General features: G+C 44.9%; 4 protein-coding genes and 1 long non-coding RNA gene across 7 annotated transcripts; 3 read left to right on the forward strand and 2 right to left on the reverse strand.

The window, feature by feature from the left end:
• Positions 1-244: 244 nt before the first annotated feature.
• Positions 245-3,793, forward strand: LOC4324726 (ultraviolet-B receptor UVR8). The gene is made up of 5 exons (NM_001428156.1): positions 245-451; positions 559-720; positions 1,938-1,973; positions 2,077-2,204; positions 2,315-3,793. The coding sequence occupies exons 1-5, from the start codon at positions 394-396 to the stop codon at positions 3,602-3,604; spliced, it is 1,674 nt and encodes a 557-aa protein (NP_001415085.1). The 5' UTR covers positions 245-393; the 3' UTR covers positions 3,605-3,793.
• A 3,059-nt stretch (positions 3,794-6,852) lies between these two features.
• LOC4324727 (protein SPA1-RELATED 4) lies at positions 6,853-12,205 on the forward strand. 3 transcript variants are annotated; one of them, XR_001548305.3, is made up of 7 exons: positions 6,853-7,726; positions 7,828-7,985; positions 8,830-9,772; positions 9,851-10,020; positions 10,126-10,437; positions 11,078-11,137; positions 11,663-12,205. XR_001548305.3 is itself a non-coding variant. In XM_015794815.3 (7 exons), the coding sequence occupies exons 1-7, from the start codon at positions 7,127-7,129 to the stop codon at positions 11,849-11,851; spliced, it is 2,409 nt and encodes an 802-aa protein (XP_015650301.1). In that variant the 5' UTR covers positions 6,853-7,126; the 3' UTR covers positions 11,852-12,205. The 3 variants fall into 3 exon arrangements, 2 of the variants coding, with proteins under 2 accessions (XP_015650301.1, XP_025876440.1); XM_015794815.3 differs by having other exon boundaries at positions 9,851-9,997; XM_026020655.2 differs by having other exon boundaries at positions 7,116-7,704; positions 9,851-9,997.
• Positions 12,064-13,240, reverse strand: LOC4324728 (non-classical arabinogalactan protein 30). Its single transcript, XM_015794866.3, has 2 exons — positions 12,956-13,240; positions 12,064-12,851 (listed from the first exon to the last, which is right to left on the reverse strand). Exons 1-2 carry the CDS (start codon positions 13,158-13,160, stop codon positions 12,547-12,549), a joined length of 510 nt encoding a protein of 169 aa, XP_015650352.1. The 5' UTR covers positions 13,161-13,240; the 3' UTR covers positions 12,064-12,546.
• Positions 13,241-19,783: 6,543 nt separating this feature from the next.
• Positions 19,784-21,624, forward strand: LOC4324729 (uncharacterized). The gene is made up of 2 exons (XR_001542613.3): positions 19,784-20,204; positions 21,354-21,624. It is a non-coding gene; the product is annotated as an uncharacterized lncRNA (long non-coding RNA).
• Positions 21,625-21,731: 107 nt separating this feature from the next.
• On the reverse strand, positions 21,732-22,915 carry LOC4324730 (non-classical arabinogalactan protein 30). The gene is made up of 2 exons (XM_015766493.3): positions 22,515-22,915; positions 21,732-22,426 (listed from the first exon to the last, which is right to left on the reverse strand). The coding sequence occupies exons 1-2, from the start codon at positions 22,852-22,854 to the stop codon at positions 22,113-22,115; spliced, it is 654 nt and encodes a 217-aa protein (XP_015621979.1). The 5' UTR covers positions 22,855-22,915; the 3' UTR covers positions 21,732-22,112.
• Positions 22,916-26,247: the final 3,332 nt, after the last annotated feature.

Below are 26,247 nucleotides of genomic sequence, written 5' to 3' on the forward strand. Positions count from 1 at the left end.
TACATCCACAGGAGTAATGTACTCCCCAAACTTGTCCAAATCTCACTAGCGACTCGCACCATCAGCAGCACACCTGCCAATTCTAAGTTCCAACCACCTCTTTTTCCGGTGATGCAGCGCCGCGACACGCGTCCCAAAGCCATCTCCCGGATCATTCTTGGGGGAAAAGCGGGATGAAGTCAATGTCGACGTCGACGAGCTCCTCCGCAAGCGGTGACTTGCCGTGCTGCACACCGACTCGCTCGAGTCCTTATCGCCTTCGCTTCCGCTGCTCATTTTACTGCCTTGCTCTCGCGGTAATGCCTCCAGTTGTACTCGTGCCCTCCTCTTCCTCCCACTCCTCCTCATCTGCCCTCTCGTCCACTCCACCGCTGCTCCCCGCTGCCGCCGCAGATGCCGCCCAAGGTGGTCGCCGTGGCCGCCGGCGAGGCCCACACGCTCGCCCTCACCGGTAACGGCGCTCGCTTTGCTCCCGGGGCGAATTATCGAGGCATCGGCGGGATTCGGGATCTGAGAGCGTGGCTTTTGTGGGTTTTGCTGGGCGTGCGTGCGTTGCAGGTGACGGTGAGGTGTACTCGTGGGGACGGGGCATGTTCGGCCGCCTCGGGACCGGGCGCGAGGCCGACGAGCACGTGCCCACCGTGGTCGCCGCCGGCGGGAGGCCGCGGCCCAGGTTCGTGGCCGTCGCATCCGGCGCCTACCACAGCCTTGCGCTGGACGGTTAGTGCTTTTGCTTTCATTCGCTTCGTGATAGCATTCTGTGCGGCTGTGTAGGCAACTGTAGTTTGAAAGTACTGAAGTAGTTGCAGAATTATGATTTGCGGTTTGTGGAGAGCGCCCACCCGAGTAACCGACTAGCCACTGGTAACTTGAATTTTAGTTTACTGAGTTGCTGTGGCCCAAATGCCCAATGCGTGCATAATTTTCTAGTGCAATCTACTGGTAGTTACTCTCTCTGAAATTAGGTTATAAAACGTTTTGATTTTGGTCAAAGTCAAATTAATTTAAGTTTGACTAGGTTTATAGACAAATATAGTAATGTTTACAATACCAAATTAGTTTTATTAAATCAATATTTGAATATATTTTCATAATAAATTTGTTTTGGGTTAAAAATGCTATTATTTTTTTCTACAAGCTTAGTCAAACTTAAAACAATTTGACTTTGACCAAAGTCAAAACGTCTTATAACCTGAAACGGAGAGAGTAGATTAGATTCACCGGTGCTGTACTTTGCGGCTCCTATGGTCCTGATCCCTGACGAGCATTTGGTATGTGGGGTTATTCCTGTACAATATGCACAGACCATGCGAACATTTCCGTTCCCTTGAATTTTTGTGCTGTTACTACGGGCCTTTTTGATATGGTATGAGTTTTCCCCTGAATTTGCTTGGAATGGTTGAACTGCTTAATAAGTGAAATCGACAAATTGTTCATTGCAAAGAACACTGTATTTTATTACGCTTTCCCATACTGTATAGCATTGAATTTGCCCAATCCCTTCGAGACTCATTATTTCACTAACTTATATAATTGCTTAGCATTTGGTGATGTAATGGCTGTGTGCATCCTTAGATGATGCAAAGGCTGGGAGCTTGTCACTTCCCTTATGGCCTTATCTAAAACAAACTAACATATAGCTCACATGTCGTTGTGACATCAATGGCAAATAATGGGCAAATGAATAGTTCAGTTTAGATCAAAGCAAAACTCTTACAAACAATGATCTCAACTGTTTGATTTAACTAGATGGAAGTTAAAGAAAATCTAGACATCAGTGTTACTAAGAGTTCAGTAAGAAAAAATAATACATAATTTTCCTTCAGGTTACTAGTTTTAACTGTAAATGGTTTCTTAGCCAAAATGTTAATCAAATGCGTTACCTATATGTAATTAATACATATAAGCTTTGTTCTGAATATTGTCCAACATTGCAGATGAAGGTTCGCTCTGGTCATGGGGTTACAACATCTGTATCCTTCACAAAGTTTATGTAATTTGAGCTTTGGCGACTTGAAACCATTCTACTAATATCCAAGTCAGCGCCTGTTATGTTCTTTCTTGACTATTTAACGGATGGTCAGCTTGGCTACGGGGAAGAGAATTCTCTTTTCCCATGTTTGGTTGAGCGTTTTCAAGATTTGGGTTCACCTGAAACGCTGCAGTCTGAAGCACAGAACAGTAGCACACAGTCTTCATTGAAGGTACAAATAGATCACCCTTTCTTATAAGAACAACCAAAGCTGCAAACTTGTAATACTACTTAAAAGTTCATCTTTGTGCTTAACCAATCCTGCTGTATGTTTTGTTGCAGTTGTCTTCTGTTAAAGCTGGGGGCATGATGTCATTTGCCATAGACACTCTGGGAGCTATGTGGATGTGGGGAAATTGCCCGCAGCAGACTGATGCTGGAGAGTTTTGTATAGCACCTAGCTGTGTCCCACTACCTGTGTGGGATTTCCATGGTCACACTGTTGTTAAGGTTGCCTGTGGTAATGAGCATGTCGTAGCTGCAGTCAGTGCTGGAGAGACCTATACAGGAGGTGACCTTGTTTGTTATGCCTGGGGCAATAACAACCATGGCCAGTTGGGTCTAGGTGACAAGGAAAGTAGATCCCGTCCTGTGCTTATCTCAGCTTTTAGCGAAGGATCTTCTTGGGAGGTGTATGAAATTGCCTGCGGAACTTGGCACACCGCTGTCCTTACCAATAAGAAGTCTTTCGACGTGGATCTTGAATCTCGTTGCTGGACGTTTGGCCTTGGTGATAATGGGCAGCTTGGCCATGGGACCACTGCCACCATTTGCTCTCCTCAACCTGTTGATGGCTTGCCAACTGGTTCCTTCCTTATTTCTCTTGATTGTGGATTGTTCCATACAACTGTAGTTTCTTCTGATGGAGAGGTTTGGTGCTGGGGAATGGAGAGAGGTCTTGGGTTGTGCCCTGATGCCAGCTTTTCAGGAGTTGATTCAGGGGATGCTCTACGCCCGATAAGAGTTCAGTCTCCTGAGACAAATGGGTTCAAATTTCTTGGTGCAGTGCAGGTCACTTGTGGAGCTGCTCACACTGTTCTTGTTGCTGGTGATGGGTATAGGATGTGGGCTTGGGGCAGAGGCCGCAGTGGTGTGCTTGGGAGAAACCAGACTGCTGACAGTTACATACCATGTGTTGTGATGTGGCCTCCTCTTGATGAGAACTTCCAAGAAATTCATGAGGATAGAGCACAGGCATCAACATCGGGAGTGAATGACCGGAATAGCGCTGAGTTGGAACAAAAGCTATCTGCTGCCTCAGAAGAGCTGGAGTTTCTTCGGTCAAAACTGACACTTATGGAGAGATATGCCAACATACTTCACATTTCAATATTTCGTAAACCTCTAGATGAACGAACACTTCCACGTTCCCTTCAAGAATCTCCTGTCTTTGATATTAGAAAGGAATTTGAGAACATCTTGGATACAGCAGGTACTGATGAACTCAATCGCCTGGAGATCTTCTACCGCAGCATGCTTTCTGGTGTGAAGGATAAGCTTTTGAAGAGAAGAGTCCAGGAAATGGTCCAAGAGTGCATTGTTTCGCTCTCTTCAGGGAGACAAACCCCATGAGGTCAGTAAATTAGATGATTAATCACCAAATTGTAATTCCTGTTGTGCAGCATCTATCAAATTTTGTGCATTAAAATTGTAATAAGCTCTGATGCTGCCAGCTTGTTGTTTTATCAAAGTTAAATTATAATACAAAATAATCTAACCATTTTGGTAAACTTATCAGTTATGGTCACTCCGTCATTATGTAGCCTTTCTTGTTTCCATGAAATATATTATTTATCCGTTGTCAAACATGTGCAATATGGTATGGTAGTGTAACAGCAGGAACTTATAAGGCTATCTCCAACAATGAAACCCAAAATACAAGACCCATTTCACGTTTGCATAGCGCTACAGTTAAAGAGTTCAATACCTATTTTTGGTCTTCTCTAACAATAAGACCTAAAAGAGAACCATTACTGCAAATAGATTTTCAGGAGAGAGGATACTCAGATTTAGGTTATGCCTCTTATAGCACGCAAAATGGGTCTTCTGTATAGGTACTCTGTTGGAGGCTAAAATAGTACTATCGGAGACCCATTTTGGGTTTAGGTGCCCTTATGGGTCACTTGTTGGAGACAGTCTAAGCCTAGATAAATCGGCAATGCTTTTCGATGTTAAATCTTCAAGTGAATCAATTCAGGCGTTCTCGACATGCAAATAAAACTTGGATTGGAAATTTCGTGCTATTGTAGATGCATGTTATTAACTTTTATTCAAAATTTTCCATGTCTCAAGAGTGAGTTTTAGGTGCTTGGGTACTACTCTTTCCAAGTTAATAATACTTATTGTTTTGGACAAGACTAAGGCTAAATTTTAAAATCTTTCAATCACAAATAATTTATAAAATATTTGTCTTAAATCTAAAGATTATATGTATGGATTAGTCTACAAAATACTTAATAAAATGATTGATATTTTTTTAAAACCGTGTATACTTATCCAACACGACAAGTATTATTAACCTGGAGGGATCTGGAGTTATCCGGTAGAGCATCAGATATCCTCCCTAAGTAGTGCTCCATCCGTCCCAAAATATAAACATTTTTAGCATTGTGACGAGTCAAACATTTTTAACTTTAACTATTAATAGCAAAAAAAAGTAACAAATATCAATCATGTACAATTGATGTTACTAGATTTATTATTAAACAAACTATCATAATATATAATTCTTTCTATTTAAAATATCTTATTTTTAGATATTGTTAGTTAAAGTAGCATCTTGGAGACTGTCAGAGTCTAAAAATACTTATAAATACTTATATTTTGGGACGGAGGGAGTAATATTTTACGTAACACTGTTAATGTACAATGTAATCCTAGTATGATTTCTATCACTGTTAATGTCCATAGAAGATCTCCAAAAAAAAAAAAAAAGAAGATCATGAAATTGCTTGGGCCCCCATTTCCCCCTGCTGTCTTGTGCGGACCCTGGTGGCCTGGTGATCTAATTCAGATCCAACGCTGCATCGCTCTCCCTTGTAGGGCCGACGTGAGTGATCTAAATTCTACTCCGTTACCCCGTAGTTCCAACATTTTTGAAAAGTCTCAGCCCCAAATCATCCACCGATACACGCCCACCCCACTTGTGCCGACGTGTCATGCGCTTGCTCCCCGAGCCAGTGGCCGTCGCCAGTCGGCTACTCGGCTCCGCCTTTTGACCCGCTCGCGCGGCGCCACTGTTCAGTTCACGTGGCACAACGGGCCCCGGCCGGCCTGTCCGGCCCGATCCACTGGGAGGGCAGTACTACGACCCAGTATGATTGACTGTCCAGTCCACTCACCCTGTCACCCAGCAATTTGCATAAGCCGGCAGAAGATTAAACTAGTAAGTACCTTCTGTCAAAGATCGCGATTAAACTAATCTAATCCCGAGCATGGGTAAGGGTAAGTACGTGAGGTACATGAACCCACGAGCTCGAAGAACTCACGCCGAATGCCCTGTTCATCTGCTCCCCTGCACGCCATATTTTAAACCGTACGTTATCTTATTTAAACGTAGATACGTGGCTCGTGCATGGGAGCCACCTCGAAGCCCCCAACCCTGACGTGCGGCCCCCGTCGCGCCACGTATCCCGCTGCGAAGACGAGTCCGAAAGGCGCGCGCTAGCTGCTCGCCGGCCCAGCGCTCCCTGACAGGTGGGCCCATGAGTGGCGTGCGTTACGCCGGCCCCACCGACAGTGACCCGTCACCCGATCGATGGGTAATTTAAGTTGGGTTTCAACACTCCGCTGGCTAATCAACACTAATGCTGCACCCCGTACACGCCGGAGTGAGTGGTTATTAAACAAAAAGGCCAGCAAGTCGCCACTCTCTTGGATAAACCAAGCGGCTTTCCTAATCCGCTCCTACCCCGCTGGTTTCTCACGCGCAACGAGGTGCTAGAAGGTCACTGACAAGTGGGCCACCCTGGAGGCGCGGGCCGAGCTGTCATCGACGGTGGGCGGTCAACAGACGGGCGTCCGGGTCTCCGTGTCTTCGGCGGCCCGGCCGTTTCCATTATTGGTAGCTCCACGTCATTCGGGTCAGCTCAGCTGTTATTTTTTACTCCGCGATGCTTTCGTTTTTTCCGCCCTCGTGTTCGGCGCAAATCTTCTTCGGAATCGCCTGCGAGTGTTGAATACTGGCAACAGGGTAGTCCTTTTATTTAACGATAAAACATGAACAATATTTTATATATGGTTATTTTTATATTTTCTATAAAATATTTAAATAAAAAAATAATTAAACATTAAACACGAAAATTCACGACTGTATTTAAAATGAAATGAATGAAGGTGTACCGCCGGAGAAGGGAGAAGTAGCTAGCATAATGGCGTGTGTGGTGTGGTAGCGGCGTGCACTAGCTGGTGGCCAGTGGCCGCGCCTACTCCATCGCCTTCTCCTCCCTTTTCTTTCCCGTGGTGATGATGAGCAAGGGGGGGACGTGTTGTATGTGGCGTCAAGAGTCGTTGTTTCGTGTCGTCTATATCTCTCCGCGCGCGCTTTTGGAGCTTTCCGGTGAGTTTTGGTGCATAGTAGGAGCAGAGGAGCAGTGTGGTCTGTGGGCTGTGGCGGTAGCTAGGCAGTTTTCAGGGGAGAGCTTTGCTGGTCGCTGTGCATTGAAGAGTTGGAACTACTAGTAACCTGTGCTGTCTGTGCTGCTTGCTCGGTTCGAGGGTAAGGTGTGGTGGTGTGGCGGGGAGGGGGTTTGTGCGGCTGGGAGGCGGCTACCGAAGCTGGGCGAGAAATTAAAGCAGCGAAGGCCCCGCGATTTTAAAGCGGGTTTGTGTGGCTCGCTGCTCGCCGCTACTGTGTTCCTCTCGCGTCGCCTCGTCTCCCTCTTGCCACCAAGTTCAGGGGTTCAGGTCAGGTCGCTGCCGCGGCTCTCCAGATCCTTATCTCCTTGCTTGGAGTGGAGTGCTTTGCTCTGCCATTCGGAGCCTGGATGGGGTCTCGGCAGCAGCGGGTGGAGGCGGAGGGCGCGCCGAATCGGAGGTGATCTGGCCATGGGGTAGCCTGGGTGGGTTGGGTGGGTGGGTGGGTGCGCGGCGGGTATGGAGGGCTCCCGTGTCGACGCCGTCGCGGGCGGGCGGCGGTGGGGGGAAGGGGAGGAGGGTGGACGACGCGGAGGAGGAGGAGGAGGAGGAGGAGGAGGAGGAGGAACAGGAGGTGGTGGTGGTGGTGGAGGGAGGAGAGGCGGGGAGGACGGGGGTGAGGTGAGCCTGCGGGAGTGGCTGGACCGGCCAGGGCGGGCGGTGGAGGCGCCGGAGTGCCTGCACGTGTTCCGCCAGGTGGCGGAGTCGGTGGCCATCGCGCACGCGCAGGGGGTGGCCGTCGGCAGCGCGCGCCCTTCCTGCTTCGTCGTGTCGCCGCCCTTCGCCCGCGTCGCGTTCATCGAGTCCGCCTCCGGCTCCGACGTCTCGGGCTCCTGCTCCGGCTCCGACGGCTCGGAGGAGGCCGACCCGGAACCCTCGCCTCCTCGGCGGCGACGGGACGGCGCCAGCGGTGGGGAGGACCGCGGCGGGAAGACGTTCCCGCTGAGGAGCGTGCTGGCGATGGAGCTCACCTGGTACACCAGCCCCGAGGAGGCCGACGACCGCGGCGGCGCTACTTTCGCCTCCGACGTGTATAGGTTAGGAGTGCTCTTGTTCGAGGTGCGGGTGCTTGAGATCAAATGCGCTGTTAGTTCTCCGCATGCACTGCTTGTCATCGGCTCAGCTCATCGCTGATTTTATGTCTACGGCTGTTGTTTCAGTTGTTCTGTACGTTCGAGACGATGGAGGAGAAGATGCGAGCAATGGCGAACCTACGGCACCGCGTCTTGCCTCCACAGCTGCTGCTCAAGTGGCCCAAGGAAGCATCATTCTGTCAGTTGTTGATGCACCCTGTGCCGGAGACCCGACCGAAGATGAGGTGCGTGTGTCATCTGCCCATATGCGCGATAAAATTAACACTAGAACTAGAAGCTGTATGTTTCTCGTTTTGGGCAGCAGGAAGTAGTACTTTATTATTCCTACTAGTATACTTCTCCGACAAGTTGGCACTGCATTTGTTTCCTACTAGTGAAGATAGCTTAAGATCGTACACTGCATGATAAAACTATTATGATATTTTGGTCTGATAAAAAGGGAATAAGGATTAGGCCATTACTGCTGGCAAGGAGCTAGGGAAGGTTATCTGTAAATGACTAAGTATATATCTCAGCAGATGCAATGCTCTGTAATATTCACTAGCACTGTCATTAGATCAAGTCTAGATTGGTAATGCATGTGAAAACTTATGTAATAATAGAAAAGGATAAAATAACTAGCCAAGCACGCATGCGATTGCACGATCTGAACATGTTAATCCAATTTTAAATACTCAAGAATCATAGCTTCATGGGTACTTGTACTTCATTTTTAATTACATAAAAGAAATTAGCTTTGTTACAATTGAAGTATGTGCCTGCATGGTTCTGTCCCTCTTTTTATATATGCAATGTATTCATTTGTTTGGATTTTTTTTTTTTGCACACGACACCACTAATTTTCTGAAGTAACAAAAGAAGTGCCACTAATTGCCAATTGCCATTCATGTCAATATGTCATGTTTCTTGATACTCCCTTTCTTTTGCTGAATTTAAGTTAGGATTTGTTTTAAGAACGCGACAACATTTAGTTAAGTTGTGGACTGGTAGGTTAATTATGAAAACCATAAAAAGCCCTTCTTCTTTTTTCCCAGTGGGTGAGGCTGTATTCTTCTTTTTGTTTGACAGTGATGTGCTACAAAGTGAGTTCCTTAATCGGTCAAGAAATAGTCTGGAGGAGCGTGAAGCAGCACTTCGGTTACGCGAAGAGATAGAAGAACAAGAATTACTGCTGGATTTTCTTCTCCAACTACAGAGAAGAAAGCAAGATATAGCAGACAATTTGCAGGACACAGTTGCATTTCTCTCTTCTGACATCAATGAAGCGCACCAGCAGTCAGCTCTGGGGCAGTGTGGAAACTTCTCATTTGAGTTGGATAAAGAGGTGTGCTCTGAAACAGTTGAAGATCAGAGTGATTGTGGATCCAGAAAACGTTTCCGACCTGAGCTACCAGCTGTTGATATGGAGGAACAGAATCGTAGTCTTGAAGAATGTTCGGGAACAGTTCCATCATCTGTGCTGATCCAGGAAAGTGTGTTGTCTAAAAGCTCCAGACTGATGAAGAACTTCAAAAAACTTGAAACAGCATACTTTCTCACAAGATCCAAGTTGGCAAAGCAAGTTGGGAATCCTGTAAGCAGTTGCCATCAAGTCGTGAAAAGGACTACTGGGTCACCTGTTGTGACTGAGGGAAGTTCAATAGATGATTTTGCTTTGGAAGGGCATTATGGTACAAGGCAAAGAGGTTGGATGAACTCTTTTCTTGAGGGATTGTGTAGTTACTTATCGTTCAGTAAGTTGAAAGTTAAGGCAGAACTGAAGCAATGTGATCTGCTGAACTCATCAAACTTAGTATGCTCTGTAGGCTTCGACCGGGATAAAGAGTTCTTTGCAACTGCTGGTGTAAATAAGAAGATAAAAGTGTTTGAATATAATATGATTGTAAATGAACATTGTGATATTCACTATCCTGTGGTTGAGATGTCTAATAGATCAAAATTAAGTTGTATTTGCTGGAACAGCTACATGAAGAGCCATATAGCATCTAGCGACTTTGAAGGTATTGTACAGGTATGCTCACTTCTAAGGAACATTTTTCAGATTTGCATTTGATGAAATGGCCATTATTAAATATCCCCCTTTTTTCAGGTTTGGGATGTTACTAGGAGCCAAGTTTTTGTTGAAATGAGGGAACATGAGAGGCGTGTGTGGTCGGTGGACTTCTCACTTGCGGACCCAACAAAATTGGTTAGCGGGAGTGATGATGGTTCAGTGAAGCTGTGGAATATGAATCAGGCAATTTTATTCTTGCACCTGGTGTATGTCAGCTTTTGAACTACCGATAACATGGTTATCGAGCTTATGTCTGCAATAGTAGACTAACTTGCCTCTGCTATGGTAACACTTTTTCATGAACTTTGCAGGCTGGGAGTGTTGGCACTATCAGAACAAGAGCAAATGTATGCTCTGTGCAGTTTCAACCTGATTCTGCTCGTTCCATTGCAATTGGATCAGCAGATCACAAAATTTACTGCTATGATCTTCGAAACATACGAGCTCCTTATTGTACGTTAGTTGGCCACACAAAAACAGTTAGCTATGTTAAGTATGTGGATGCATCAACTATAGTGTCCGCATCTACTGACAACTCCTTGAAGCTCTGGGACTTGTCCATGAGTCAGGCAAGGATAATTGACAGTCCGCTTCGGACATTTACAGGTCATACAAACACTAAGGTTAGAATATCCTGCATACCTTTTTTGTTACGGTGCATAAACCTTTCTCGGGGTATTGTTCTGGATATGGTTCTTTTTTATCTAATATAACAATCATCCTGTGTAAATGTAGCTTTTGCACAACCCTAAATTGTTATTCATTTTGTCAGTTTTCTGTGCACCTAGTTACCACCTTTTTCCCTCAGCATGTTGTTGTTATATATGTTCAGTCTTTGAATTACATGTCATAAAGCTTCAGTGTAATCCCTAATTAGTTCTTGTGCACCTGCACAAAATTTGCTCTCCAACTTCGGTAGTATTAAAAATTTCAACATGCCTTATAGGTGGTAGTACCCCAAGCAAAATGTGTTTACCAAGGTACTAGGTGGTAGTTGAGGGAGCAGCAGGGCATCCTCTAGTGCCTAATCATTGATAAGTGGCCAAATGGTTAGGCGGGCGGGTTCACCGAGCACCTAAACACTGTCTGGGCTGGCTAGAAAGATATGATTAAGGCCACTTGCCTGCTTTTTTGAGAATGACACTTGATTTTCGAGATTAAGATTCTAGTATAGCCCTTTCTTCATATTCCTTTAGTTGCTTTCAGGCAAAAGAATACTTTGTTTTATGCTTAATTTAGTTATTTCTTGAACCTGTTGAACAGAATTTTGTTGGACTTTCTATATCTGATGGTTACATTGCTACTGGCTCAGAGACAAATGAGGTATGTTTTCTAAGTTTCCACCAAATTCTCTGCCGACTATTTGAAGGTTAATTTCAATGTCATACAGCGACACCAGCTTTTGTGCAAAGCTAATCATTGGAGTTGCCCTAATGCAGTAAACTTTGTTGCAAGCATGCTGCTGTTTATTATTGATAGATAGTTTGGCCATTTCTTTGCATGCCTTTGTGCTTAAATTTCAATTCCATGCATCTCTCAGAAACCAATATTGAGATGAAAGAAATCAGGTATTAAGATGAGAGCGTCATGGAAAATGATTTTTTTTTTTGTTTTGTAACCTGCATTTTCTATGTAACAGTTGAATTAATGTTTGCCGAATTCATGTGAAGGAATATTTTGGCTCACTTACCTTAGTGCGCAAGGTATTTTGTGCCGTAAGATGAAATTTGGTATTGAAAACATAGGCATAGAAATTATTTTTTATACCATACGTGCCTGTATATTCTTGCTTGGGGTTTAATATTAATTCAAATATCTAACTTTCCTTTCCATCTCGTTTTACTTCAGGTTTTTGTCTACCACAAAGCATTTCCAATGCCAGTCTTGGCATATAAATTCAGTGTCACAGACCCAATATCAGGCCAGGAGATTGACGATCCATCACAGTTCATTTCATGCGTGTGTTGGAGAGGGCAGTCCTCAACGCTTCTTTCTGCTAATTCCAGCGGGAACATTAAAATCTTAGAAATGGACTGACCGTGCACAAATGGGCAGCTTGTGCGCGTCCAGTTTCCAATAGAAATGAACTGACTTGACACCCAAGGGAATGCGCGTGCCCGGGGCTAGCATAGTGCATTGGAAGTTTGCCTTCAAATGCAGAGAGGTCTATAGGGCGCGATGTAACTTTATTAGAGTTGGAGTTAGGAGGTTGATAGGACAGAGTGGTAGCTGTACCAGAGTTAGCATAGGATTAGATAGAAAACGTAGCATAAATAGGGAAAGTATTTGTGACGCAGGGGATCCAAGAGGGGTTTTGTACATCATTGGTTTGAGGTATACTTATATAGGCAATCAATCCAAGCTTCAGTCATTGCTATTCTTGTTTTGAAATATGAACTTTTAGTGCCCTTTCAATTGATCGTTTCCCTTATTTCTTTTTAAGAACCACATTGGTTATTTTCGTACACATTTAATGTTCCCTGCATATATTGAAACATTTGATACGATGAAATTTTTGAAAGTTTGAAAGGAACTAAACACAACACACTAGGTCTGGGGCTACGTCCAACACTTTTTTATCATCATTATTTGCTGGATGCGGAAATGCACGTCCACGTCGATCCACCGGGCACACGCCACACACAAACTGTGACCAAGTTGTAGAATTCGAAGTGCACAGCCACACCACCCCCAGCCCCAAAGTCCCAAACACGTTACCGCTAATCAGAAAGTCAGCATTTCTTGGGGTCTCGCGGGCCGAAGACGAAGTTGCCGGCGGAGTAGCGCCCTTGCAGCCCGTCGGGGAGCGCCACGAACCTGCGGAACTTGAGCGGCGAACCCGTCTTCCGCCCAGGCTGGAGCGCCACGCCGCACGCCGCACGCGACGGCGACCGCGGCACGTACACCCTGCAGTCCTTGCTCGTGAACGCCGCCACCTGCGTCCCCGTCTGGATCAGGAAGTAGCCGCGCGCGTCCGTCGCGCCCCACACCGACAGCGCCCACTTCCCCCGCCTGCACCGCAGCAGCGCCGCCGCATCTGCGCACGCACGCAGCAAAAAGCACACGTTATTTTTCAGCGGCCAAAACGAGGCCATCGAGCGCAGGTGGGTGGTGGTGGTGGTGGTGGTACGAGTACTATACTTGGGAGGGGCGAGGCGTCCTTGGACTTGACGTAGCCGGCGTAGCGGCAGGTCTTGCACCAGACAGCGCCCTCGACGCCGATGGTGAAGTTCACGTTGGGTGGCGGCCGGGGGAGCCCCATGGCAGAGCCTCCTCCAAGCTGGGTGAGGATCACGAGCAGGACGGAGAGGCAGTACAGCTGAAGGGATCCCGCGAACCTAGCCATTGTTGTTTGTCAAATGATGAAGCTCTATACTTATATTAAATTAGTACGTCGCAATGATAATGGAAAGGATGAGCAAAGATGGCGCAATTTATAGGCTTTGTAGGTGGGCCGATCAGCTAGCTAGGCTAGATACCGTTTTGTACGGATGATGATGATGATGATGATGATGCGTGTATCGCTTATATGGGGGAAACGGAGCTCATCACGTGCATGTACGTGGCCTTTTCGGTGTTGCAAGCTACCTGCGCGCATCCGGATTCCGGGTAGCGCCGCTTGCACTCGTTAAAATGGATAATGTTGATCGAATTACTTGTTTTGATAGGCACAGAGTACATCCACTTGTTCAAAATGTTAGCATAATCTAGAGGCCGGCCCAGGTTAATCATGTTGTGGACTGGTTAGTACGACCTGGTCGATCGATTGGCCGATGCATCAAGTGGTGTGGAACATGATGCATTAACCATTTTCGACAAATTAATTACCAGGCAAATTTGCAGCCTGCAAATTAACCATGCATGAACAGACCAAACAAAAGAGTTTTTTTTTTCTTTTGACAAAATGAGAACAGTTTGAGCCCCATACAAGTAACAGATTATCGTAACATTAAGTGTTGAGTGAACGTTCGTTCGAAAAAATAAAATGTTGAGTGAACCACTGCAATTAAGCAAGCTAGGAGAAGCCATGCATGCTATCTATGTCAATGCAATAAATCTAGACTAGCTTCTTTAAAAAAAATCTGGGTGCTCCAAAGAGGTTTTCTAATTAAGTCATTTCTTGAACTCCGCACGGATTTGTTTGTTCAGAATTCAAGCTGATGCTTAAACATCAGAGAACCACCTAGAGCACAAAATCGGCAGGCACGGCATCTAGCAACGCAGCTACGGTTCATCATGCACGCATGATGAATTCGCTTCCGCTTTTGCTCCAGCTAGCATAAAAGGGGCGCGGATACTTTAATTTGCATGCAAAGGGATGTCTTTCTTCTTCTTGATTTGTTTGATGGATGGCGTCCTCACGGTACATCTATCATCGATCGCCGCCCCACGACACACGCACGCACGCAACGCAGGTCAAAACCCAAACAATTTCAGCCGCGCGCGACATCGTATACACGGAAACTTCGTCATGTGTGCGCGCGTATCCCTGCCGGCCAACAGTTTGTCATGGATGGAAAGGATTAACCAACAAAACACCGGCATGTTCCATTCCTGAAGATTCACGTTGCATAACCGTTCTGCCAAAGTTCGAAACTGCTTTCTTGGTTTTCTTGGGCTGTGATGGGCGTTTGCTTGGGCCGGTAATGACAAGACCAAAGCAAACCGTCCGTCCAGTGGCCCAGTTCCCACGCCTCCTGCCCTTGTCCATGGCCCATCAAAGCCATGGACAAGGACATCAGCAAGTTAGCAACTACTTGGCCCTAAGTGCTCTGTTATCACTTATCAGTGAAACTCTTTTGTTTAATGGTGAGAGAATACTAAGACGATTTAATTATTACTCCCTCCGTTTCAGATTATAAGACTTTTTAGCATTTATTTATATTTATATAGATATTAATAAATCTAGACACGGTACTGTTCATGGGAGGGTGGTAGTACTTATTAACTATTCACGCTACTCTCAGTACTCTGTATCTCAACATCCAAGGGCGGCTCTGACTCTTGTATTCTGAAGAGTGATTAGTGGCTATAGTAAACAGGCCAAAATGCAGACGGAGCATAAAGGTGCTGGAAAATTCCGAATATACTTACTAGTCAGTCGTCACAAAATGCATGCTTAAGTAGAGTATTCGACCTCATTTGGTATGTGTTGGAATTTAATTCAATTAATTAATTGAATCTTAGCCTAAACATGATCACCTTCTGCTCATGTGGAAATTAATTGATATAGCTGACCTGAGATGAAGCCATTGCTTTTCTTTTTTTCTTCTTCTGTTACGAATCCCTTCCAGTGTCTAATCGATCGGGCGATTGATTTAGGGTTTAGGGTTGGAGAGAGTTGAGTCGTCACGCAGCCTCCATCCTTCTCTTTCTTTATATAGCGACACTGGTGGGGCTCGGGGGTTTATCTCAATCTAAAATTCGAATCTATTTTGTACCGATCACACAAAACAGATTTATCTCTTAGTTTGTTTCTTGTTAGGATAGAAAAACCGGTGGGATTTTAACCTTATCCTAACTAACCGGCATTAGCCGATAAAATCAACCAACATTCTCCCCTTGATTTTGAGACTAACTGACGAGTTTATCACATAAACTAGCTCCCCAAGGCAATGTGTCTTCAACAACATTATGCGTCACCGAGACAACAAGACCTATAGTTTACTATAGTACCCAAATAAACTCAAGCTTAACTTAGTGGGTGTTGATTGAAAAATTAAGTCCCCCTCATCCAGGATCTTAGTGAGGCTATTATTTATGCATGTACTGGCTAGAACATATCTTAATTAATCTTAACTTTATGAGCCTTTAGAGTATGGATCCATGAGCAAAAGCTTAGTTTAGTAATAATTCGATCCTGGGACATATCTTTCACAACTATATCAATGTGTTAGGCAGAAAACACATAACATGTTGCTACTACAATAGAAAACTGTGTGTAATCAGTGCACAACTTATAACACAGTATATTTTGGGTGGTTTACACCTTTTGAGTGGTTTATGAGCGCTATTTACCACTTTTAGTTCTGGGAAATATTCTTATGATTAATTATAACATGCTTTAAAATCTAAACTGCATCGTCGATTATGCAGTAAGAGATTATTTTTGGAGCTTTTCCATGGTTATTGCTCCCCTATGTGTGGACATAGCTTAATCTTAGTTAACTTAATAATCTTTATATATATCCACACATCTCACAAAATAAGTGTCCAAATGTCTCTAAACTTCTGAGATCATTGGACTTTAGAAATATGAGCATGTTACTTAAGATTGCTTTGTAAATAATACAAAACATTCTTAATACCAGTGGTCTAGTCTGGATTTAATTAATACTGTCAAGATTCCCAGTAAAATGTATGCCAAATCTGTATGCATCCAGATTTGAGCTAATCTCAAGCTTCTATCAGCTGAATCATAAATGATTATCTTTATAACTTAACTTCAGCTTGACTAATCTTTAACTGAATTCTCTGAAATTATTTCTTTATGTCAATATATGACTTACTGATATAAGCCCAGTACTCCTTCAGACCAAAATAATTCATGGAAAAATTTCCTTTAATTTCTAACAGCAATATGTATTGCTTGACAATAAAATGTCATTAGTATGGAGTACCGGTGTGAAATTTCCACCTTTAATTTCCATACAGCTATCCACCTCACTTGAATTATTCGAAATTTTCATCAGTCGGGCTTAATTTCATTAACCCACTTAAATGGCCCACTATTTTGACTCATTTAGAAACTTCTACTAAATTCTTTATTTTATTCATCAATCTCAATTATCCTTACATGGTTCGAAAACCATTTAGATGAACACTTTAATGTCTTATTTTGTTCATCCATATCAATTTATTCTTACATGGTTCGAAAACCATTTGGATAAATGCTTATTTTTAATGTCTTATAAGGTGAACAAGCTTTATTTAGTGTTTACCACCATAATCCGATCTCATAACTTCATTTGATTTTAGCATTAGTGTCTTAAATTTCTTAAAGGAAATCGGAGGTCGCTTATGGGTAAACATAGCCATAAAAAATCATTTGTTGGCTAATCTCTTAACTTCGTGAAATTTTCACTTAAAGCTAAACAACACCATTAAAATCTAAGGGAAATAATATCTCTATCTCATGAGACGTTCCAAACTCCCCTAGGTATGTGACATAAGCGACAATGACACAATTTCAATGACGTCTTACTTCCATCATTATAGAATAATTATTCTCCTCATTCTTATTTAAGCTTAGTTCACTAATGACGCAGCGGAATTTAAAACATCATCAATGTTTGATTAAGTCCACAAATGGATTTCTTAAGTCTGTACCCTATATATGACTTGTATTTCCATAACAAAACCCTCAAGTTATGTTATGTATATTTAATTGTGTAAGTCACAAATTAAGAGATACAAATTTCTAGCATCCACATAATGGAGCTATGAGTCATAAATGAGGTAGAATAATCTTCTCTTATTAGAGCTCTTGATGAGCTCCCACTGATTGTATTATTTATTTAATGGAAGCATAATATCTTATTTTTCATAAACTTAAATCACTTAATTTTACTTAGTGAATTATCATCTAAGTAATAATAGATGTCAGAAATTTCTAAGGGTGAAGTGTCTCGACCTTAATGAGACGTCCATTCTCCCCTAGAAATGTGGCCGAATAATAAGGCCATAGTTTCGACAACGTCTCATAATGATTCAACCCAAAATAATGCCCTTAATCTTCTTATTTAACTACTTTATTGAATCAGGACATTAAGCATGTCCCTATTTCTTGCAAAGAACTTACACAAGAAAATTTCAAGAGTAGCATACATACGACATAGAGGCAACTTTATTTCCCCTTGCGAGGAAAGTGAGCTTTATTATTATTAAATTTGGAGTTGCTACAACCCCATAGTATAGCTTCATCTTTTCCATCAAATGACAAGATTAAAAGGATCTTACTTAGTTTGCCTCTTAGTCTTCTATATTTCTTATTGATTTGCGGAATGATGAACCAAGTCAATTATGGTCCACTTGGTCTTAGTATTACAACTCTGAAAATGACCGTAGTCTAATGGGAGAAGAATCATATGAAATGGACAAGTGGCGCATATAAAATGTGCGATATCCATCTCACAAAGTTTGCACGCCATGTGATTTATTTCTTGTGCTACCTTTTAAATTATGGCGGCAAATGTGCATAGGCACTAAAATTGTACTAAGCATTTGTTTTGACAAACTTCTAAAGTTCATCTCAACGTTTGCTAGATACAGTTTCACAATGTCATGCTCAAAATTCTCCCCTAACACTAACAGGGATGATAATCTCAATATTTGTGAGTGACATGCGAAACATAGCATTATATTGGCCTTCTCCCAGGCTAAAGATGCCTCTTGAGTTTAGGAAACATTAGTGACATTAGCTGCGGGAGCCACAAGGGATCCTTTGTTAATGCTAAGTCATACTCAAATAGGCCTTAGGCTCCGTTAAGTCAATGAGGAAAAATAATAATAATTTCATAGACTTTAACTGATAATAAAATTAAGTGGCACTATTATTGTGGTTGCTTGTGCAAATTACGTACAATAGTACATTAACTTACACAATAATAACTTAATCTTTATTTCGCTTTGTATCACCGTTGGGCAGAGACAAAATGAAGGAATTACTTATAATCCAAAATCAAGTCACCGTTGGGCAGAAATGATTAGGGAATAAACATTAATGTCACATCACCAAAAGGTAGAAGTGATAAAGTAAATAATTTAAAATCCCAAATCAAATCACCATACGGTAGAAATGATTAGGAAATGACGCCATTAGTGATGCTATAGAATTAAAATTAAAATCCTTAGCCATATCACCGTTGGGCAGAAATGGTAAAGGAATTAAGATTACTGATAGATTATATCCTCGATCACATCACCGTAAGGTAGAAGTGATAAAAGGAATTAATGCACTAATGGCATAAATAAAATTCTAAGTCATATCACCATTAAGGCCAAAATGACAGAGAAAATTAAAATAATGATTGACAATACTTAGATTTCTTCCCTTAATTACATCACCGTTGGGCATAAAATAATTAAGGAAATAACAATCTTAATGAAATCATCTTTCTTTGTAGATAAACTTCCCGTTGGTTCCATTTATCTAGAAATAATTTACTCATTATTTCAACTGATCTTAAATAATAAGAATTGTTGATTGCATATAATTAGTTTACCATAGCTTAATCAATCGTATGCAAAATAAACTTAGAATTTCATAGTCAAAGCACCATTGGTCATAAATAATTATGAATAATCTTAAAATTAATTCCTTAATTATATCACCATTTGGTAGAAAATAAATAAGGAATAAAAATTATAATTGTCATGCAATTATAATAACGTGGGTTAAATATAACTTCAGATCTTAATACTTTCTAGTCGAATTTCTCGTTGGTTCCATTCGACTATAAATAATTAAGTTACTAAGGCAATGACCATCATAATGATGTTGACATGAAATCATAAATATTTTCTAGTTAAATTTCCATTTAACTAGGGATAAATTAAATGGCTTAAGGAAATAATAACCTTAATAAATATTGACATGAAATCATATTAACGTTGGTCAAATATAATATCATATCATTAATTTCTTTATGAGTGACCAAATAATTGATCATAATTTCCAGAAATTTTAAATGGCTAAGAAAGCACATAAATGAATTTCTGAAAATAAATAAGACATTAAATTCGCGGGCTTAAGATTAAAATTAATAAGAGCCCACTCTTATTGGTGAGGCCGGCCCAAAACGGACCGGCTCACTTATGCGCGCGCGGCGCTGAGGTGGCCGCAGCCCAGATCGGCTCGGCCCATTAACGGCGATGGCCCGACGCGGGAGCGAGGACGGCCGTCCGATCAAACAGACGGCCAAGATTTCGCCCGCGCCGAAGAAATCGCGTGCCACGGGGAATGGGTGTAAACCCTAACCCTAGCTCATTCTTGTCCCCTTCTCTTCCTGATTCGGCGTCCGGCGAGCGAGCGAGCGAATCGGCAGCGATGTTGTGACGGCGGTCCGGCGAGGCAGCGCGCGCGTGCGGCAGCGAGCGCCGTAGCGGCTCCACCTCGGCTGGCTGGGGGGCGCACCCAAGGGCGGCGCCAAGCCGTGTGCTACGGCGTCGGCGGTCCGGCGAGGCGGCGCACTAGCGACGGCAAGCGTCTATGCGGCCGGACCTCGTCAGCGGGGGTGCGGAGCCCGAAGGCAGCCGCCAAGCCGACGCTTCCCGTCCCCGGTGAGGGACGGTGGAGAGACAAGCTCCAAGGCGGCGCGCGCACGGCGGTCAACCGGCGCGGCCCCGAGGAGACCGGAGAGCTCCGGCAAGCTTAGGGGGTCTAAATCCGGTAATTAACCCGAACTCAAACCTAATTTTGACTTGAATTTGGATTTAATTCTGGTATTTGTGACTTAGGGTTCTTCCCCCCAAAAATTAGGGTTCCTCATTTGGGGATTTTAGGCCGATTGGATCCGGCTTATTGGGGATTCCGGGAAATTTCAATCTTGTTTATTCCCTTTTGCTTAACAGTGGGGAATTTCAATCTAGTTTATCCCCTGTTTTCCCCAATTTACTTCTTAATCCACTGTTCTTATATGATAAGAACCTAGGGTTTATGAGTTGGGAACAATGAGAGTTTCAATCTGGTTTATCTCATTCGTTCTCCGCTTAGTAAAATTCGAGAGAAAAAAAAATCTCTCTCTGATTGAATTTCTCCTTCCCTTACTGATTTCTAGCCGAAGCTATGATTTACTTAAGCATGAACCCTAATTCGATCTAATTAACTTAAATATGACATAATGCTCAACACAAAGCAACTTTAAGAACTAATAAACAGAATAAGGGGCTTAACAGATTAATCATGGCATCATGCCGGGCTTAACAGATTAGGGTTCATCACTTCATTGGCACAGTGCCTTCAATCAGGGATGATGGGATCAAGTGGCTAAGATTAGTATCTGATACCACAATGTTGGAATTTAATCCAATTAATTAATTGAATCTTAGCCTAAACATGATCACCTTCTGCTCATGCAGAAATTAATTGATCTAACTGACCTGAGATGAAGCCATTGCTTTTCTTTTTTCTTCTTCTGTTGTGAGATACCTCACGAACCCCTTCCAGTGTCTAATCGATCGGGCGATTGATTTAGAGTTTAGGGTTGGAGAGAATTGAGTCGTCACGCAGCCTCCATCCTTCTCTTTCTTTATATAGCGACACTGGTGGGGCTCGGGGTTTATCTCAATCTAAAATTCGAATCTATTTTTTACCGATCACACAAAACAGATTTATCTCTTAGTTTGTTTCTTGTTAGGTTAGAAAAATCGGTCGAATTTTAACCTTATCCTAACTAACCGGCATTAGCCGATAAAATCAACCAACAGGATGCAAGACTATTTTCCAATTCTTGCAAGAACTGAATTGGTCAATGTGAACATACTATAATGCTCTCTTTGCTGTGAATTACTCGTTCTTTTTGCTTTTTTTTTTGCACAGCACCCAATATTTAGCGTCAAAGCCGGACGTAAAACTGGACATCTATACTGCAGCGTTCCAAAGTGTACTCTGTTTTGGTTTTGTTACTGAACCTGGCGTTGCCACCTCTCTCTGTTCTAAATAAACAGTGACGAAATAATTACATTCACATAGGATATTACTGATACATTCCGGAAGGTGTATAGTAGTAGTACTATCTGCAACTGTGATTAAGATCAAGTGGTCAGAGGCTGCATTATATAGTCCATTTGGCAGAGTAACCATTTCCCTCCAGGCTCTAGCAATGTGTGCAATCAGAGGCTTACAGATCCATGGACGACGACTTGTAAGATTCCTACTTTCCAGAGTTCCAGTGGCCAGTGTTTGGAACTTTGGATCGAGTGAACCAGATGGCCTAGATTTCAACGTCTTAAAAAATTTGCAAAATTTGCAAGCGGACAAATCATACAAGTTTGAACAGAGAACCAATGGAGAAACCACCAATGCTACACTGACAACAAGCGATCGAAACATCACAGCCGCGCTACCTCTCAAACTAGAACTGAACGTACACACACAGTCTCGCTACCTAGTCGCTACTGCAAGTGGAACACCATGACACACGTTGACAATACGTATGTCTAGTTGCCTACTTTAATTATTCCTTCCTTGATCGATCGATCGATCCCGCGCAGTCACGCACCTCGGCGCGCGTGCCGCATGCCCGGTCGCCGGCGTAACGGCCGGCCATGAGCTGCCGGAGTAGCTAGAGCCAGCTGGTTAGCCGGAGGGGCACTGGCCGGCGTTGGCGGGGCCGTAGAAGAGGACGCTGGTGGGGCAGTAGATGGCCTGCAGGCCGACGGGCGGGACGGTCCTGGTCTCCTTGAGGAGCGAGAGGCCGATCCACTTGTTTGGCGGGTAGACGGGCTTGTCGCACAGCGACGTCGGCGACGAGCCCAGGAACACCTTGCAGGTGCGCGGGTTGAAGTTGCGCAGGTCGTAGAACATCACCAGGAAGTAGCCGTTCGCGTCCGTCACCGTCCCCGTCACGTTCACCACCTTCTTCCCGTAGCACACCAGCTGCGCCGTCGCGCCTGCACCGCACCACGACACGGTCAGAAAAAAAGAAAAGAAATGTGTAGCAATGGGGGACAGAGGGAGAAGAGGATCCTGGATGCGCACCTGGGAGAGGTGACGCGTCCATGTCGCTGCTGTAGCCCCTCGACTTGCACGTTTTGCAGTAGACCACGCCCTCCACGATGATGAACGGCAGCGGCGGCGGGGCCACCGGCTCTACGGCCGTGTCGTTGGAGGACGACGGGGCCGGCGCCATGGCCGTGTCGGTGTAGGGCGACGGTGCCGGCGCCGTGGCCGTAGCAGCGGACGGCGAAGATGACGGCGCCCTGGCCGTGTTGTCTCTGCTCGAGACGACGTCCTCGGCCATCGCATGGTGCGCTGGGAGCAGCAATGCAGCGGCAAGCACGAGCAGTGCCGAGCAGACTACGGCTGTGTGGCTCCTCATCTTTGCTGAACTCCTTGACTTTCTTTTGCTTGGCGCTAATTTTAGTTAAGTTGCAGTGTGTGATCAGCGTTGCTCCGGCACCGGCTAATTTATAGGGCGATCTGGGTCTCGACTTGGCCTTTTACTAATTTGCAGTTTGACCAAACAAACAGCCCGGCTAAATCAGATTCCGTTCACAGTTAATGCGTTTCCCGTCTACGAGAGTAGCCTGGGGAGCCCGGTGATGTATTACAGGGGACGAGTGCATTGGGAAAGTTACAGTCCTGCCTTCTTGGCAGCTGTACAACAACATACTAGGACCGTAAAAAAGTTTCCGTTCAATTGGAGGCCTCAGCGTGTGATCCAAAGTTCCAAATGAAACGCCCAAAGAGCTCCAAATTGCATCAGGTAATATAAACGTTCTTCTCTGTTCACTTCATCACTTCCCTTCCTAGATTTGGGAAGCGTGTCAAGATGAGTTTTCTGAACAAGTGTCGCGTTCTCGGTGAAGCGAGATCGACCCGTTCGTGAGGATGCGCGCGGTTACGTGGTTTTGAGCGGGGGGCGCGACCTGGTTTGACTTCACGGGTAATGATGACTGCGCCTTACACCGGCGGCAGCCTCGCGTCCCGGCCGATTGTTTAGTCGCGGGCGATAAATGCACCATTAGTCCAGGTAATATGAAATCCTGCCTGTATGGGGAGCTGGGGTTAATCTGCCGCAACTTGCTGCATCAGATTCCGGTTTACTGCGTCAGGTGATATGTGCTATTGCTACCGATCGGATCTGCGGCGGACGAGAGGCCTCACCATCGATCGCGGCGCTGACCGTTTCACGGCGCGTACTGAGATGCCCTCTGCTTGTCACTTGTCAGTCTGAGTCTGACGCCGGAGAACTGAGCGATAGAAGGTCTTCCGCGGCAGAGAGCCAGAGATGTTCCAGCTGCGTGCAGCCACTCTGTATGCAGCGTGGGAAAATACATTTGACAACTCTCAAACTCTGCAGCTTCGCGTTTTGCCTCCACCGACAAAGGAGCGCAACGGGATTTTGCATCCAGTGCGGTGCAGGTGCAGCCGTGCAGGTAGCGATCATGCGTTGCCTGCCTTGTCCACATGTAGCGCACACCAGGAAAGGAGACCAAATTACAGACCGACCGTGATTACCACTCGACCGGGAGATTACGGACTGATAATGCACTTCACTCTTATCTCCCTTCCACTTTCGTACTAAACTTTTCCCCCTCACGTGGTTAAAGAAAAAAAGTATAATTGACAATGCATATAACAATATCAGAGTGCATTAACGTCTGATGGTGCATATAAATAAATGTACGTTTGTACGCACGCTATGAAAATGCATGCCAATAATAAAATCTAGGGGTTATCTATTCCTTGGTACAAATTCATTCTTTTTAGAGACTTTTTACGATCAGATTACACCATGAGTCATGATCATACAATAACATTTTATCCTCTTCTTCCCTGTGACACCCGCTCGCACTGTCACACTCTAACCCGATCACCGACTTATGCTAGCGGCACCACCAAGACCTGCTCAAACTGGCCTTCGCCATGCCCATTTTCTCCCCGTCCCCTGTCACGAGTGCTCATATTCCCTCCGGTTTGATAATACTAGTCGTTTTGGACAAGAACACGGTTTTCAAAAAACAACTTTGACTACTATTTTTCATTATAATACGTATAAAACTGTTAACAAATATATGATTTTATTAAAGTACTTTTTGAGACTAATCTATACATGTAGTCACCATATTTGAAAGATAAATATTTTAAAAATGATCAACCCGAAGGGAGTACTTGTCTAAATGGCAACAAGATGCTCTTGCTCTCATAGTTATTTGCGTACGTCTTCACCAATGACGCCATCATTATCCCCGCCTCCTAACCCCTCACAGTAATGCATCTCTACCAGTGACGCCGCTTACTGGCTTTCTCCAACCCCATAGCTTTAGTGGTGCCGCAACCGCCTTTCCAGTTGCCACCCTTCCATGTTTGCTGCCCCACCGTTGGTTTGTCATCTCTCAGTCATCCATCTAAGCTCAAACCCTCGGTACTAGTGTTCAACCCTAGTGTCTAATGCTCACAGCGAAATCCTAACTATTAGCCCTAGGGCCGCAACAATACTAGTGTTTGGAGGAAGAACATAAGTTATGATTGGAGAATTTTTTCCAATCATAACTTATGTTCTTCCTCCAAACACTAGTATTGTTTGGTCTCAACTTGTTGCATTGAACAAGTTGAAAACAACCGCCAATCAGAAATAGCCCAAAATAACCCCAAAACATCAACTTGGTATGCAACCTCAGCCTATCTGGAATCAGGAGAGTACTGGTTTTCGGCCCGTCAAAGATTTAAAGTTTTTCAGAGGAATAAGTTCATCGGAGGTCCCTCAACTTAACAGTGAGATTTTGAGCCGTGCACTCAAGGTCCTATTGTAGTATATATGGGTGGTTTCGCTGACATGGCATCCTAGTCAGAATTTTTTTTAAAAAAGTATGTGGGGCCCACATGTCAGCTACAAATTTTTTTTCTTCTCTTTTCTCTCTTTTCTATTCTCTTCTTCAGTGAGAGAGCCGTCGCTCGCCCGCCGTGGCGTCCTTGCTATCGCCGCCGCCGCCGTAGTCAAAGTGGTGGCTCAGGTAGAGCGTCACTGGAGAGACGGAGACGATGGTGCGAGCAAGGCGGTGGTCGGGCCGCGTCTTCCGCTCCGCGTGGTGCTGGCGTTAATGGTGAGCACCGGCAAATCCGGGCCGTCGGCACCGACAGTGCTCCTGACCTCCACGATCCGTCCCCCATCTCCCTCTGCCCAGGGATCTCGAGCGCGGCGGCGTACGACGCCTGCCCCCTCAGCCGCCACCGCTCCCGAGGGCAGGGAAGCCACCTCCACCTCCAGATTGCCCGATGCGAAGGGCGGGCGGTGCCTGCCCCTTCAGCCGCCGCCGCTCCCGAGAGCGGAGGAGCCGCCTCCACCTCTGAGGCACCTCCGTACGCCTCAGCCACCTCCGCCCCGTCGCCACGGTGAAGGGAGGTAAAGGGAGCAGCGCCCGCGAGCCGTCGGTCGGTATCCACGGTGGGTCTGCATCGTGGCGCGCTTGTCACCGCCGTCGCTGCCGCACGGTGAGTCCCACCTCCATGATGCGCATCCTCCCAGCCAGGGACACGGACCCGAATGCGACGAGCCATACCGCGGCCGCCGTCAACGCTTTAGATGGCTGCAGAAGTTGGGCTGCGGCGCCGTGGAAGGAGCATCCTCGTGGTAGTCGGACGAGCTGTCGGAGGAAGCCGATAGGGACGGCGACGTGGAGGACGCAGGCGCCGGTGTGATCCTCTTCTCACCCCCACCACCGGCTATGGCCGCGGCAATGTTGTTGTTGTTGTTGTGATCCCCCTCGTC

Source organism: Oryza sativa, chromosome 1, assembly GCF_034140825.1.
Source record: "Oryza sativa Japonica Group chromosome 1, ASM3414082v1".
Classification (NCBI taxonomy): Eukaryota; Viridiplantae; Streptophyta; class Magnoliopsida; order Poales; family Poaceae; genus Oryza; species Oryza sativa.